Consider the following 16,602-nt stretch of genomic DNA (forward strand, 5'->3'; position numbering starts at 1 on the left):
GATTAAAAAAAAACAAAACAATAAATCGTCATATTATATTTATAAAACACAGATGATAAATATTGAGTTTGATTTACAATATGTTATCTGTGGTCAATGACATCTCGCAAAGAGCCACAGAATAATCAACTTATTTGAATATAATTCCGCGACCACTTTTTAAACAAGAATGCAATACTCTATATAATACTGTATGTTACATACATTATAATCTAAATAAATAAATATTTATTTTACATAAGCTTTCAATTGGTTGTTTAACCACCAACAATTATTATAGAGATTGCTACTTCAAATAGCCTTATTATTTTACGAAAACCAAAATCTTGCTTCATATTTTTTTAAAGCATTTACAAACGAAAAATGTTAAAAAAATATATTTTTGTTTAACTTTTCTATTGCACTGAATTTATTATTTATCAGAACATAAAAATACGGATTCGATTACTCTGCAATGTCAAATATAGATTGGTTAGGTTAAAATAGCAATTAGGTAAAAAATTAAATATTTGTTAGAAAATAGATGCAACAGAACAGTTCAAAATAAATTCAAACCTAATAGAAAACTGTCAAAAAATCTATTGTTATTTTTCAATTGGTCTTCTATGTTCGTATCCAAGTCTACTTGACTTTGATGAATTCGCTCTTCAATTCGTCTTCCTGTTCGACTTGACAAGTGATGTTAGCCTCAAAGTCGCACTGCTGCGTTCTCTCGTTGAAGAAAAGGCCGTCTGTGCAGTATGCCACCTGTGGCACACCGTTCAGGCAGCGCCAATAGCGCTGGCAGTCACCTCTGAAACATTATAAACCTCATAACTATAATTATACAGTAAAGAAATTAAATTCGCTTTAACATAAAACATAAGCTAGGATTCGTTTCAAATATATGTAATATTTTGTAAAATAATCACAAATTAGTACCACAGATTAAAAATAAATCATCATCATCAGCTCACTATACGTCCCCACCGAGGGGCTCGGCGCCTACCCCAAGTTAGGGGTGACTAGGCCATAGTCAACCACGCTGGCCGAATGCGGGTTGACTTCACACATATCATTGAATTTCTTCTCAGATATGTGCAGGTTGCATCACGATGTTTTTCCTTTACCGTAAGAACGTCGGACAAATGTACATATGTAAATCGAAAATCGAAAAACACATTAGTACATGGCGGGATTCGAACCCAGGACCTGCAGATTGCAAGTCAAGTGCTTAACCCCTGAGCCACCGACGCAAAAATAAATGAGCTGTCAAAATTGAACTTAATTTAGTGCAACCAATTCACCTGGAGCCGTTTTTATATAAACAGATATTGACATTGAAGAATGTACTCACTTGTAAGGCACTTGTCTGGAAGCGGAATCAGCTCTGAAACAGTTGAGGATAATGTTGTTCCCAGTACCGCGGTGGGGCGCCTCCAGAGACAGTGGTCGGACGGCGTTCAGCACCGCGTCCGCTGTCAGACTGACTACAGAACCTGGATAGCAAAGAGTTTTTATTATAGTAAAAAGAAAAAAAAACAGTCCGCCAGATATCAAAGTAAAACCCTAACTGATGCTAAATTCTAAAATGTTCAACTACGACGTGGGGGCCTTCAAGAATAGAGTAAATGGGCATTTGCAAAGCTAGTGCGTACCATCTTTAGACCACATCATCACTTCATCGGGTGGGATCGTGGTCAAGCGCTAGATTTTTCAAAAAAAAAAGGCTGGAATATAATTATTTTCGAGTAACTCACCATCTGAATGCTTGTCAGCGTTATCAGAGAGCCAATCGAAAGCCTCCTCTCCTGAACCTTCCACGTCATTGTCTTCAGGCAAGTCACGGAGTATGCAAATCGTATCTCTCGGCCAGTTACATGTCTGCAAAGTTTATATTGATCGCTTCTTTATTTAATAATTTAAGAGGCTTTGTCGCAATGCGACCATATCGCCAACTTCTTAAAAAAAAAAAAAATTCGCCGTTTTAATAAATTTGATGCATATTAAGTTACAACAAAATTCACGTCTATTTTCTTGATAAACGACAAGTTAACTACAAGTTATCATATCTCTTATCCAGTACTTACATATTTTAGTAATACAAATAAACCATTACCTGTCTCTCAAAATCGAAGTAAAGTCCACCGGCACACACAAACTGTACCTCCTCACCATGCGCACACATGAAGAACTTCGTGCAGTCAGTGAAGTGCGGCAGCAGAAGGAATATCTGTAATAGTAACAGCATATAGTAAAGTTTATATTTATACAGGGCCGGTGTTGGATTAGAGCGCGTGTAGGCTCTGGGAATTACACATTCTCACGTCACACTGTTAAAATTAATTTGTAATAAATAAAACTTAAAACCCATTAAACGGTTCAGTAAAATGAAAAAAAAAAAATATTCTAAGTTAAGGCGCTATTCTTAAACTAAAAACAAATTAGTGGCCTTTATAAAAAAAACTTGTCATTAAAGATATTTTTTGCGTTCAGATATTTATGTAAGCAATTTTTTCAATTTCTTACATACTTAAATTTCTGGGAATGCCTTTGTATTTTAAGGTTAAAAATAATGCTTTTACCTGTCCCTGTGGGTCACAAGATAATGTATTAGGATCGACACCTTCGAACGGCTTGAAAGGAGTTATCGATTCTGTTCCATTCGTTTTGGTGGTCGGTTTAGCGGTGGTAGTGGTGGTAGGTGCAGCTGTGGTCACTTTAGCGGTGGTAGTCTTCGCTGTGGTGCTGGGCTCTGCGTCACCAGCAAGAACAGATCCCAATAGGAACAGAATAGGTACTAGTTTTCCTGCGAACAAATGAACGTTGGTTAGTTCTAATGCCATGTTTACATTATTCCAGTCCAGCGGACATCAGCGCTGCATTTACGAGTGGAATAATGTAAACTGAGAATATAGTTATATTTTATAACCTAGTTATAGTTAACTTTATTTTCATCATCTACTAAATTACGTTTTACTTTCTAAGCATTTTGTACATGTTAGCGGATAAAGATAAAGAAGTGATGGAAAGAGTTGAAGCTTCACTTTCCGTTGTGAAAACTCATAGAGACAATGTCAACGTACAAGTTGAACGATTTCAAGGACATGTGATAACAATCAAAAATCAAGATCCATTAGCAATAGCTTGGTATTATAGAGATAAAGCGACGATAGATTATTGATGGATTAGATATGGTTTTTACGATTGAAAAATTTGACGTACGACTCCGAGAAACTTTATCATTTACCTAACATTATAAATAGAAAACAATAAGGCAAAATAATTAGTAAAAAGTCTGTAGCAAATATAGTGAATGCAATTAATTTTACGTATCTAAGTAGTGATCATCTCTCTGTCCTCATTTTACTCTATGAGATGTCGGCAGGAAAGATTTTTGTTTTCCTAAATATTTGTCATTTTGATAATTACTTTCCTAATCATGTCGCCTTCTTTGAATTGTCATCCATTTCTACTTAGGACTCATCCTCATCAGCTACCAGCCCCACTGAGGGGCTCGGAGTCTACCCTTAGTAAGGGATGACTAGGCCGTAGTCAACTAAGCTGGCCCAATGCAGGTTGGTTCACTTCACACGTATCTTTGAATTTCACGAATTTTGCATCACGTTCACCGTAAGAACGTCGGATAATTGTAGATAATATGTTATTCGAAAAACACATTGGTACATGGCGGGATTCGAACCCTGGATCTGCAGACTGCAAGTCAAGTGCTTAACCTCCGAGCCACCGACGCTTTTAGGAATACAACTCCTTAATATCTTTCTGATGTAAATCTGCTGATTTTCGGAAAGATTATTATTAAGGTTTTATTTCTAAACTTAGTTCTTAGCTTTATCGACATGGTACCCGTTTTAAGATGTTACTCATACAAGTTCTTTGTATTGCCTGTCAATCTTCTTTCATTATTCAGTTAAATTCTTTCCACTCATAAGTACCTACTAATACTAGTCGACAATGGTTTTCGTGAAGCATAAAAGTTGAGTGGACACTTAATAATTCATACTTTATTGTCCGTGTGTTAAACACTTCAATTATAATTGATGTGGACACTTGCGTATGTAATATTAATATAGATCCGATCAGATTAGATTATATTAGATTAAGGATCGGCAATTGTTTAAACATTAAAGAACACTTCAGAGCACAGATAATGCAGTTTTTTTATTGATGAAAATCACGTTATACTACATTAAATACAAACAAAGCAAAAATCTAGATAAGTTTATTAACCGACTTCATAAAAGAAAAAAATATTGAATTCATATTTTTTTATACCCAAAATAACTGTTGAACAACAATATAACAATTTGGTAAGTAAATTATAAAACAAGTTTTCAATGGTTAATATAAATCTATATAAATCTAAGAATATATAGTAAGTACAGTCTGATGTAAATACTAGACGAATTTGCACGCATTTGGACAGCACTATAATGAAAATTTTTAACAATAATTGCGGCAGTTAATCTTACAGATTAAATTTAAAAAGTAAGTAAGACGCAAAACACAAAATTGTGACATAGTGATAAAATATAATGAATGCAGTATTAAACATTGCACAGTCATATCGGTGAAAGCCTATAATAATGTGCGTGATTTAAAATCACAGACAGAATTATTGTAATCTCCTTGTCAAAATGGCCGACCGTGATTTAAATGATTGCGATGATAGATTGCATAAAAAATTGGGTATCATTATTACTTACACTTTAATTTTTTTTCTTCGTTAATGTTGATTTGTTTTTAAAAGATTCTAAATTTTTACACCATGTACAAAAATCACTTATTTAACTACGAAAATTATTTTGTCAAGTCATAATTTTAATAATTCACAGGATGACAATGCGTTTTTGTTTGCCTCATCCTTACAAATTATAAAAAAAAAGATCGCGTGAAACATTGTATAACTGGTAGAACTCATATTACAATAACTATGAATGTATTGATCAACAATACCTATACAATAAAATAATATCGGACGATAAGATGCCATAGTTAGATTTTTCGAAGAATGTTTTCCTCAATATTTAAATAATTATAAATTTCTGTCATCACATCCGGTTTAGAAGCACTTAAAAATCTTAGATTACCTTTTTAATCCGAGCAAATTTTGAATTTAAAATATCAAGCGGTACTGCCACTATTATTTCTAATCATTGATAAGATATTGACGTTATTGATGTATGTAGACTCTTTTATTTGATTTTTACAAACGATTTCAACGAAAAACACGTGTAATTACTACGTATCAGATTACTTTGATATAAAACGCAATCAACGAATGCAATCACGGACACTAAATTTGTTATACATTCTCTTTGTACTTCAATTATAGTATAATGCCATCCACTCTATACTACACTGTATTGGTAATACATTAAGAATTCTTTGGTAGTCGAGTAAAATATCGAAAGCTGCAACGAAAAAGAAGCGATCATAATCATTTCTTTCAACAAAAAGTTACATGTTTCAGTTGATCCAGTTTTTGACTCAAAAATCTGCTCCAGTTTGGACTGGACTCTTTTTTTGCCGTCCGTGACGAGCAAAAAAGAAACTACCGGACAGGAAACAATCACACTTGTTTAAACAAGGAACACAATTTTACTTCCGACGAAAATCCCGAACCATAGACAAAATATATTTAATCTACATCAAAGCTACCAGTGTTTGTCATCTGTCAAATTAATTGTCAATGTGAAATGTCAACAAAATCAAGCGATAAAAAGATCGAATTCAAAATATAAGATCAGTCGCACAGTAAAAAACACTGGGTGGATCCCCGAAAGTATTTGGTTATTGTGTTTATTATGCTGTGGATTTCGTGATTAACTTAATCTGCAAAAAACATTATATTTAAAAAAATTGCAAAGTATAAAATTTACGTTAAAGATGATGATTTCTTCGTCCGATTCAGAAGAAGACTGTTACAGCAACGCAGCTCTAAAACTGGAAAAGTTAAAAAATGCATACAAAGATGATAAATTGGACAATTCAAGTTTACTAAATGAATCCTCAGACATCGAAGTTGTTACAGAAGGAAAACTTAATAAACAAGCAGCCAATAGTTTTAAAAACTTAACTAACGACGAAGAACAAGATGATTTGGAACTAGAAAAGATTCTGTCATATTCCACAAGACGCCAAACTCGATCTTCGACGAGAAGAAAACATTCAGATCCTATAATCAAAGAAGTACAAGATACAAGTGTGAATAATAAGAAGACTGTTACCACAAGAAAGCGTAAACAAAGTCTAAATAACACGACAGTTGTAACTCCAAACAGAAGTACTCCAAATAGAGGTAGAAAGAGAGGTAGAGGCCGAGGTGGAAGAGGCAGAAATAGCAATATGTCTAATTCTATACCAATATTTAGTGTTGGTAACACGCTAGAGTATGAGGATCCATTAGAAGGTCAAAGACTATTTAGCAACGCAAATAACAGTAATAATGTTATATTACTTGATGATAGTGATGTTTTAGATGAAAATGAAGAGTTATCTGTAAAAGTATACTGGAGAAGTTCCGATTACTATCCATTTAAAATACGTAAATTTCAAAAACTCACACCAATATTCAAATATTTCGCACAGAAGGAAAATGTTAGTGAAAATAACTTACTGTTCATGTATAACGATAGAATATTAAAAATGGATGACACTCCAGATTCAATTAAATATAATATTGCGAAATTTATCGACGGAGGTGTTATAAATCGAGATGTAACAAAGTTAGTGAATGATAAAACAATGGATAATTATAATAAAGGTATTCAGATTAAATTCCAATGTCAAAATACAAAGAAACCTTTGGAGGTAATGGTCCAGCCGAACAATAAACTATCATTGGCCATGATCAAATGTGCAGAACATTTAGAGGTGCCTTTAAACAAACTTAAGTTTGTTTTTGATGGTGACTTCATAACTGGTATGTTGAATTTTGTTTTTTAATTATAATCCTTTTCCTATAGAAATCAACTATAAGCCTACAAGTCCTAGGTTTGATTCCTAGATGAAATTAAATTCGTATATTTTCCTGGACAGTCCCAGAAAGAGAGAACTATTTTGAGGATAATTTGAATTATTTAATCGTGGTGACATTTTTTTAAAGATTTTCTAATAATGTCCCCTGAAAATCTAAATAAATAAAAAATGTTTTCAATGTTTAATTAAACATTTAATAATGTTTTTTTTTCGTAATATAAGGTGACAAAAAGCAAGTGGATATCTGATTTCTTTAAAAAAAAAAATTAAGCGACCACTGCCCATAGACATCTTCAACAAGTTAAAAAATTTTTACTATCTAGGTTTTTGACATAATTTTAACTACCATTGCAAAATATATAAGGTTCATCTATTTTATCATAGATTCTTGGATCTTGCTATATCCTAGAATCCTAGTACATATTTATTTGTATTAAGGATAGCCCATTAGTTGAAGTACAACCTTAATTCAAAATTAAATGTATTTTTTTATTTTTGGATAGAAAAAATAACTTTACACACTTCTGCTGCCCTTTAACTATTTCAAATTTCATGGACATTTGTTACGTAATTTCCTTGGAGTATTAATTTTTTATATATTAACTAGCTTTTACCCGCGACTCCGTCGGCGCGGAATAAAAAATAGAAAACGGGGTAAAAATTATCCTTTGTCCTTTTCCTGGTTCTAAGCTACCTGCCCACCAATTTTCAGTCAAATCGATTCAGCCGTTCTTGAGTTATAAATGGTGTAACTAACACAACTTTCTTTTATATATATAGATATAACAATATTTTCTAGGTACCATGACACCTGAGGAAATGGAACTAGAAGGTGGTGAGTGCATAGATGTGAAGATCATTAGCTGATGATGCACTAATAATCTTCTGATTATCTGTATGTAACAATGACTGAATCCCATTTTTAGATATTTGATTCATGTGCTAATAGATAATATGCGAAGTTTACATTATTCCAGTCCAACAATCCAAATGAGCGCTGGATTACCACTGGATAAATTTAAACCGACACTGGAATGAACTGTGTGTGTTGACTGGAATAATGTAAAATGGACATAATGTTATTGGCAGAAATTCATCAAAATTAATGTTTTATCGACTGAATTTATTCATTGTTTTTCCAATTTTAGAATTACAAATGTTGTTGGTCATGGAAATATTTTGTGGATGTGATTGTATGAGATTAATTCGTAAAAGATGTAAAAAAATATGCATGTTAGGATCTTAAAAGATTTTATTGTTGTAAAATATATATTTTTTTATTTGAAATGGCCAGTCTTTTTTTAGTGATAAATTCATACTCTATGTCTATATTCCTTAAATTGTAAAATTATTTCTTTATGTAAATATATTATTTTTATTAAATTAGTTTTCGCATGAAAATCAGTGTTTTAATATTTATTTAACATCCCTTATAAAAAGAGATCGTAAGGGCGGGTAAGGTAGACAATAACTCAAAACAGATAACTACAGAACAACGATCGTGGCACCGCACGCGCCTTCTATAGATAAAGAGCACCACGAATCAATGCTCTGTGTAGGCAACTTTTTAAACCACTGTTATGAAAACTTCTCTAGAATATTGGTTCACAACCAGAAGTCCGCGACTGCCAGTTTTGCGAAGACAATGTCGTCCACAATATGTGAGACTCGAGCGAAAAATTTGTGAAAAATTAATGGACAAAATATGTACGAGATATGAGCAGCGTCTTTATCGGACATGAGAATATAAAACAAATTATTTTTGATGACTCACTTTTTACATTGCAGTCTCTGCTTACAAAAATAATAAAAAGTGGTCCTTGACCAAGAAAATGTTGGGAACCCCTGATTTAGAATATTCCATAATCAAATAACTCGCGCTATTTATTGCGTAATTAAATTTTATTTACCCTAATATTTCCGTTCACCTTATCTATATAAAAATAGAGCGTTATGTGAACGTATCTATTATACTTTATCTGTTTATTTATGTACTTACTACATGAAGATATAAACAATATTTTGGAGAAGGAGGACTAATGGAAGAGAGAGTCCGAAAAGTCGCTTGTATAAAAAATTATTTGCACTCTCTCATTCACTTTGAAAAAACAGTGAAAATAGCAGTTTGGAGAAACTTACACATATAGATGAAGCGTGATACTTTCCGTCAATTTTTATCTCTACAACACTTCAGCATTCTCTACTTCAATTCCAAAGCAAGCAGCAAAGTTTTAAACCTAATTCAATCCCCACTAGGTGGCAGCAACGCATGGTTTAAGAATTTATGCTCTAAGTTCTACAATTTTTATTCAGCCCTGGTTTAAAATTTAACGCAAGAAGCAGGAAATGGGAATTTTCTGAAACGCCTTATTTTCTATGCTGTGAACGTCGATCTATTCATTTACAAATACAAAGCTCTTGCGTGTTTCAATTTGTTTAATGTTACGTAAATTTTTCCTTTACATTTTCTATATTTATTTTTAATTCATCTTGTTTCTCTTCTGTGAACATTCAAACCTTTCGCTAGTTGTTGAACTTAGAAAATAGCGAGAGGTTAACTTCTAAATGTAACTTTATAAATCTGAAATGTTTTGATGGCTACAAAGCTTTCAAAAATTCTGTTTTAAATCTAAAACCCGTAGTTGTATGCATTGGATAAAATGACCGGATGCAATATGCAGAGTGGCAATACTCTGGAAGGTATTACGGAAGACTAGTTCAAAAGAAATTGATAGCTGAGAATAGTTTGGATTCAGATTCTATAGTCATAATATATAAGGAATAAGTTCAGTTAAAATAGTCTCAGTAGGAGAGAGGGAAAAAAGACGAACAATTTGATTATTACGAAATCTAAGGCGATAAAAACCTACACATATCTAAGAAGAAATCATAGATGTCAACCAATCGCAGGGCCAGCGATGTTGATTATGGCCTAGACACCACTAATTTCAGAGAGTAGGCACCGAGCCCTCGGTAGGAACGTATATAAGCTGAAAACGACGATCTTACGCATACCTAATTACAACGTAGATACCATTGCTACAAATAGATGCATTAAAATTTAAAAAAAGAATCGTTAACCATAGACCATACGCACCAATCATGATGACCTCCTTGTTGACACAAACAAATCACGTGTGGCACTTTGTCACTTATTTCCTTTGATAGGATGAAGTTTATAAAAGTTTTCACACCGCGGTCTTGTCTTTGGATCTGCTCATAGACTGTCCAGATATTACCATTCGTTAATACCTATATACGCGATTATTTTAATATACAATATTCTATTTGCAGTTCTATAAGTCTATTATAACCTTTAAGTCATTGCATTAAAGTCTATAGTGTATCTTATGAGTGAAAATTTCAAATGTATAGATAATGTATGAGGAAGAATTTTTCTTTCAAGGGATTAATTTAAATTATCAGCTGATAACGCGTTAATAATTCAATTGATAAGTGTCAACGGCTTCTTTTGTATAACAATGAATTCTTAAAATGAAGATCATGGTAACTCAAAAGGAAATTATAAATTGCCGCAGACTACAAAGATACTGTAAAGTTCGTAACTACTCGCCTAAACGCGCCCTAACCTAACGCCAGCCCTGCTCTTCCTTCCTAGTCTTCTCTTTAAAAGAAAGCATGGGAGAAAGGATTATTTTATGACATCTCTCAACCGTTATTATTTCTGTATTTATCATTTGTCTATCAAATATAAACAAGCAGTTAATTTACATGATAACACCGCTAAAAATCAATAACCAAAACATCAAAACCAATGGTAGAGTGGTAAATTCGTGGTGAACAATTAGCAGTTACGCGAATAAGTCCTCTGGACCGGTGCACCACAACCAAACAGAAGATAAGCGTCTTGTGGAAATGACTCCGCGTTTTATCTGATGAGTGCGCAAGAGTCTTCTTTCCACACTGATATGCTAAACATCTCTATCATAAATATAAGCAGTTATCAATGACGTGACTTTTTCTAATATAAAATAGTTAAAGAACTACTGTGTATTAGAATTCCAGCGTGATAATGAAATAAATATCTGTGAATAAGATCTGATTTGATGAGATCATGAAGATTACAGTTGCTTTATTATTGATAGAGGTGTGAGTTCATTGTTGATATAATTAGCGACAATGGACTATTAACTTTGTATTGTGCCTAAAATTGTTATATCAAACATGTGCGTTAATGGCGGCTCTGGGTCAGCTGAATGTAGGGCCATTGCGATTGGAGGAAAACATGCGCAGGAGTTTACCGCGCCAAAATCAATAATTCTGCTATGCACTTCAGACTGTTGATTCGATATAATTAGTTTTTTTTTTGGTTTAAAACAAATTTTTCATTGTACAAGTCGTTAAACGAGCAAGATGCCACTTAATATCGCTAAAATATTTAAATACAGATTTGTTGCCAATTTTTTAAGGCAAGTGAAGAAGATGTACAGAAAAATGATTTTTTTATTTTATTCTTTTCCCTTTTCTGCCTTTACTTATTTAAAAATGGAAAACCATTCTTTTCGTAAACATTTTTTTCCATCACCCCTTTTCGAAGTACTGCGTGAAGTTAACCTTTGTTTTCATGATCACGTTCACGACTCAAGATTGTATCGATAACAATAATTGCTTTTCAATATTAAATTAATTATATTAATTTATTATTAAACACGAAAACAGTTTTAGTTTGGTTTTTATCTAATCCTAATGTAATAATGTTTTCTAAGAACAATGAATGCATTTGTTGTATATTAGTGAATAAATTAGATAAAGTTGTAAAGATAATTTTTGTCTAGTATTTGTGACGTTTTTTTGATAAGGTTAGATTGTATTTTCATGACCATTGCCATTTAAAATTAAGTTTCGGATATTATTTGATCACGCAAACTACAAACCTGTATGGATTTTAGCTGTACCCAGCTGTTAGCACCCTGAGCGAGATTTCTTCAGCGTCCTCTTTTTATAACAAACCTTTAGGGGTTAACGGGTTTATTGGAGACTAGGTAATTCTTAGACCAATGGCACCTCTTTCTGTTCATCGCCCTGGGCGGTCGCCCAACCGCGCCCTACTGCTCCGAACTTGTTCCTTGTTTTATATGTGGCTTTGCATAGTAATAATAAAGAACTTCTCAATACGTAATGGTATTACTGTAATATCCTACTGCCGAAAATAACATACAAAAGCGTATTGTTACGCGTATTTTAGAATTATGTGAAATAAAGGTGCAGTTTAAAGGCAGAAGCTATTTTTTCATGAGGAAAAAAATTAATATATAATCTCAACAATATAAGATTTATATAATCCCAATGTTTGGAAATTTATAAATCATATCGGAACATATCGTTAGCGATTACCACGAATTAGATTATATTTTTTATTTATTTACTAATTAAATTAAATACTCTGTTAAACAGTCGTAGTAAATAACGCTAAGTAAAAAAGAAATAAAAAAAAGTTTTTTCTGTAACCTCTCAGTTGAAAGAGAAGATTTATGTTTTCTATGTTTTTAAATGTTGGTACCATTCAATTAAGTAATGGATACGTAAAATATAATCTGTGCACTGTCTTATTATATTTTCTTTGCCAATAATATTAGTAATCTAATGAAAATATATTATAATAAATATTTGCGGAAATAAAATAAAGCAAAATAAGATTTAAAAAAAAAGTATTATAACATATCCAAGCTTATAAAATCGCAATAAAACAAAAAGGCATAAAAAATTTATTGAGCCAAAATTGTACAAAATTTTACAGCACCAATAGCAAAGGTGATTTGATTGCGGAAATTGATTATTAGTTTATTACGAGTCAATATTAGTAGGTACTTTTTCTTTTATCGTATTTATGGACTTTGTTAAATGATGATGACGCTGTGCATTGATTTTGCCGATACATGACACATAATGTACGTCAAAGTTATTATTAACATATTGTTGGATAAAATCAATTCTAAGAATGGTCTGGTATAAATATGATATGGTAATAAAATTGTCACTCAGAAAGTATTGCAAGAAAAAGTTTTTATGTATTTGAGACTGGCCAATTTATTTAAAAATATAATTACTTATAAGTAGAAATAGGTACATTCTAAATTCAAAACTTCCCTCCACATTTTTCGCGAGCTAATTAAAATTACCGTATCTCATCGAAAAATGGATTTATTTGCGTCGAGGACATTTTCGCGCTATAATTATTTTAAGTGTCGCCTGATACCGGACGAATCGTACGATAGAATTCAAAAAAGAAAGGCCAGCCAGGCCTTCATCCATGAATGCCATTTATCTAAGGCAACAGTGTATCGTTGGTATAATGAATTTAAGCGCGGTCGACTAACTAGGGGTAAGAAGAAAGAAGTGGTCGCCCTTTGAACGGAAGAAAAACGTACTAGCAGTGAAAAATTTGATCCAAGACAATAGAGAAGTTACATACCAAGAGATTCCGCATTGTTCTACACGTGCATCTACGGTTGCGAAGGATAGTTTCACGCTGGGTGCCGCACAACTTCACCGATGTTCAGAAGCAGGCAAGGCTGGAATGGTGCCATAATAGGATAGACAAATTTGAAACAGGTTCGTCTCGGCGTGTTTACATCGTTACAGGTGATAAATCCTGGATTTATCAATACGATCCAGAAACAAAGCGACAGTCGACGGTTTAGGTGTTTCAAACGAATCAACGCCTACCAAAGCGACCTTGAAGCGGGGGAAAGATTTTGATCGCGAGCTTTTTCAATTTAACTGGCTACTTGGTGTCAATTCCTTAACGAAACCAAAAAGGCATTAACGCCTAATGGTATACTACCAAATGCTTGACAGAAGATTTCTCTGATGTGAGCAACAAGCGACCAGATACCTCCACCCCGATAATGCGCCCACCCACACCGCAATCAAAACTAGGAACTTCCTAGACAGCACACCGGTTAAAGCCCTGACCTAGCACCATGTGACTTCTTCTTATTCCCAAAAATAAAAAATCAGCTCAAAGGGATATAATTTTCGTCGCCGGATGATGTAAACAACGTTTTGAAAACTGGTTCAGACGCATGAAACTTTGTATAGAAGCTGGTGGAAAGTACTTTGAAAAGATGTTATAAAATATATATTTATGTATAGAACATTTTTTTAGTGTCGCAAAACTTTCTGAGTGGCCCACGTAAATGGGAATATTTGGATGGATTTTGTAACTCTTTATCGGTTCAACGGATCTTGCTGAAAATTGGCATAGATGTTGAACATAGTCTTAAATAACACATAGGCTACTAATTAAGGTTTTTTTTAATTCCGTGCGGACGGAGTCGCAGGCAAAAGTTTCATAATAAATGAAATAATTATCTTTAAAAAGAGACATCCGCCTTAAACAGTATCCACTGTTGCGGAATTACCCTAAGGTTCAATCAGCATGGCTATAGGGTTTAAACTAAATCGTGACTCTTTAACCAGTCCTGGTGTGTGAACAATGAAAAGATAAGGACCACGTTATCATCGTCAACCACCTTGGTACTTACTACTTAGTAAATTTCTATGAAAGAAAATTAAAGTAAATTGTTCGCTTGTGAACCTGGAAGGCGAGTTGGTGGCACTTTTCTACAAATCTACAGATGATAAACTATGTCTATGATTCGTACGGTTCAGTTACCCCTCAGTTTATAATCGGACTAGCGAAATTATGAACTAATCGACGATCTTTCTAGAAAAGTTAACGTCTTTAGACAGGCCAACCAAACTTTGCTATTACATTTAACGCGTTAGTTATCTACTATGTTATCGTTAACTTACGCAGCGAATTTTTTTGCAATAACTCTGTCACGTTTTAAACTCTACATTAATTAAGTTTAGATGTACAGCTTGTTATTAATTAGTGCGTTTTGTTAGTCAAAATAATATCAATAAATTCAATTATGATTACAATTATATCTCAAAATATTGGAATGTTGTTTTGTTTTAGTTGAAATTTAAAAAAACTGTGATTCATATAAAAAATTATTCGATAAACAAAAGAGTGAAGTCATTTTCAGTTTGTCAGTTATTTCGCAATGTCATGGATATAGTTGCAATTATTATTATTTTTTTAATTTATTAAGGCATTAGATACCGGTGTCATTTAGCCTAAATTAGTTGCAATTATACCTAACAATGTAGCTTAGTTTAAAAAATAACAGAAAAAAATGCTTTTTATTGCTCCCTCATTGGTCGAAATTCAACTATATTCCGTAATCAGATTTAAACTCATCTGTTCGCGCAATTTCTTTAATAAGGGGTATAATGTTTTCGCTTCATGTATAACTAGCTTTTGCCTGTGTCTTTACCCGACTGTTCTATATCTGTGCCAAATTTCATGGAAATCCGTGAAGTTGTTTTTGAGATACGTAGTAAGAAACATCCATCCATCCAAACATTTACATATATTAGTATTATTTCGATGTCAACTTAAAATTTTTTTATTTGATTTTTCTTGTAAAGAAAGGTAACTTCTACCTGCAGAATAAATACTAAAATTAACCAAATCGATGGGTCCAATGTATAAGGGCCAAAATAACAAATTGATGATTTTTTATTTTTTATGTTAAAAGTTACCTCTTAGTTTATTTAACATGCACTAAATACAAATACACATTCACATATGTAAATTAATGTGTTTTTTTTTTGCTAAAGTAAAAGGGCCTATGCGGAATATTTTCCCATATGGTTGAAACTTTGAGAGTCTCTCCTGTAAAGTTGTCGCTTTGCACATTGGCCCTTATTCTTAGAAGCCATCGAAATAATGCTTCCGTAACATAAAACAGCTAGTTAATAAAAATAAAACCACATTTATTTAAATGCTTTTAATAGATTAAACATTTCGATTACGACTTAAACTACGGTTAGATTGAAAACAAATTTGATCGCTAAATTACATCTTACATCTAGTCATAATGCTCTACAATAATTCACTTATATAACAAATCAAATATCTATGGATTTTAACTGCATCATACTTGACAAACATAGTGTTGTACCTTTTCCGTACAAAGAGAATGTAAGAGATAGAAAAATGTGTACAAGTGTCACTGAAAGTCGAAAATTAAAGCAGTTTTTTATTACACATAAAACTGATCTTTATGCCTTTGTAACAAGGTTTAATTTATCTTTTCATATCCTTTTTACTCTCGATAATAAAAGTAAAATTAAACCTTAACTCAATTGAGTAAAGCTCAATTTTATTTGCACTAAAAATCTGCTTTGCTTTCCGCCTCGTTGTGTGAACGGACTCTAAAACTATACGTTACGGATCCTTCATAAAAACATCTAGACTGGTTCTATTTTTACTGGTTATTACTACCCGATTTCTGAAAGGACAATCAGTCGATAACTTTGTAATTAATTCAACATAATTTGGGTTGCTAGAACTATATATTTTTATACTAGAAGGTGGGAAACTACTGCAAAATAATTATGTGTTGTTTAATATTGGGAGACGTCAGCAACAACATCTGTTGCACGAATTGTCCTCGCTCAGTGAAATACCACGACCTCACAGAAGACAGGCGTCAAGTGGAAGTAATTCCAACTACAGTCTGATGAGTGTGGTGACGGAGGACTCATTTCAGTCCTCTTTCCCTTCCCATCCTTTTCTTATAA

At 32.9% G+C, this 16,602-nt stretch overlaps 2 protein-coding genes across 2 annotated transcripts; one reads left to right on the forward strand and one right to left on the reverse strand.

Moving 5' to 3' along the window:
• Positions 1–557: 557 nt before the first annotated feature.
• Positions 558–10,207, reverse strand: LOC106709472. Its single transcript, XM_014501280.2, has 6 exons — positions 10,079–10,207; positions 2,565–2,788; positions 2,099–2,212; positions 1,740–1,863; positions 1,337–1,478; positions 558–793 (listed from the first exon to the last, which is right to left on the reverse strand). The coding sequence occupies exons 1-6, from the start codon at positions 10,083–10,085 to the stop codon at positions 622–624; spliced, it is 783 nt and encodes a 260-aa protein (XP_014356766.1). The 5' UTR covers positions 10,086–10,207; the 3' UTR covers positions 558–621.
• LOC106709471 lies at positions 5,712–8,134 on the forward strand. The gene is made up of 2 exons (XM_014501279.2): positions 5,712–6,925; positions 7,781–8,134. The coding sequence occupies exons 1-2, from the start codon at positions 5,890–5,892 to the stop codon at positions 7,846–7,848; spliced, it is 1,104 nt and encodes a 367-aa protein (XP_014356765.2). The 5' UTR covers positions 5,712–5,889; the 3' UTR covers positions 7,849–8,134.
• Positions 10,208–16,602: the final 6,395 nt, after the last annotated feature.

The sequence above is a fragment of the Papilio machaon genome, chromosome 19, assembly GCF_912999745.1.
Source record: "Papilio machaon chromosome 19, ilPapMach1.1, whole genome shotgun sequence".
Taxonomy (NCBI): domain Eukaryota; kingdom Metazoa; phylum Arthropoda; class Insecta; order Lepidoptera; family Papilionidae; genus Papilio; species Papilio machaon.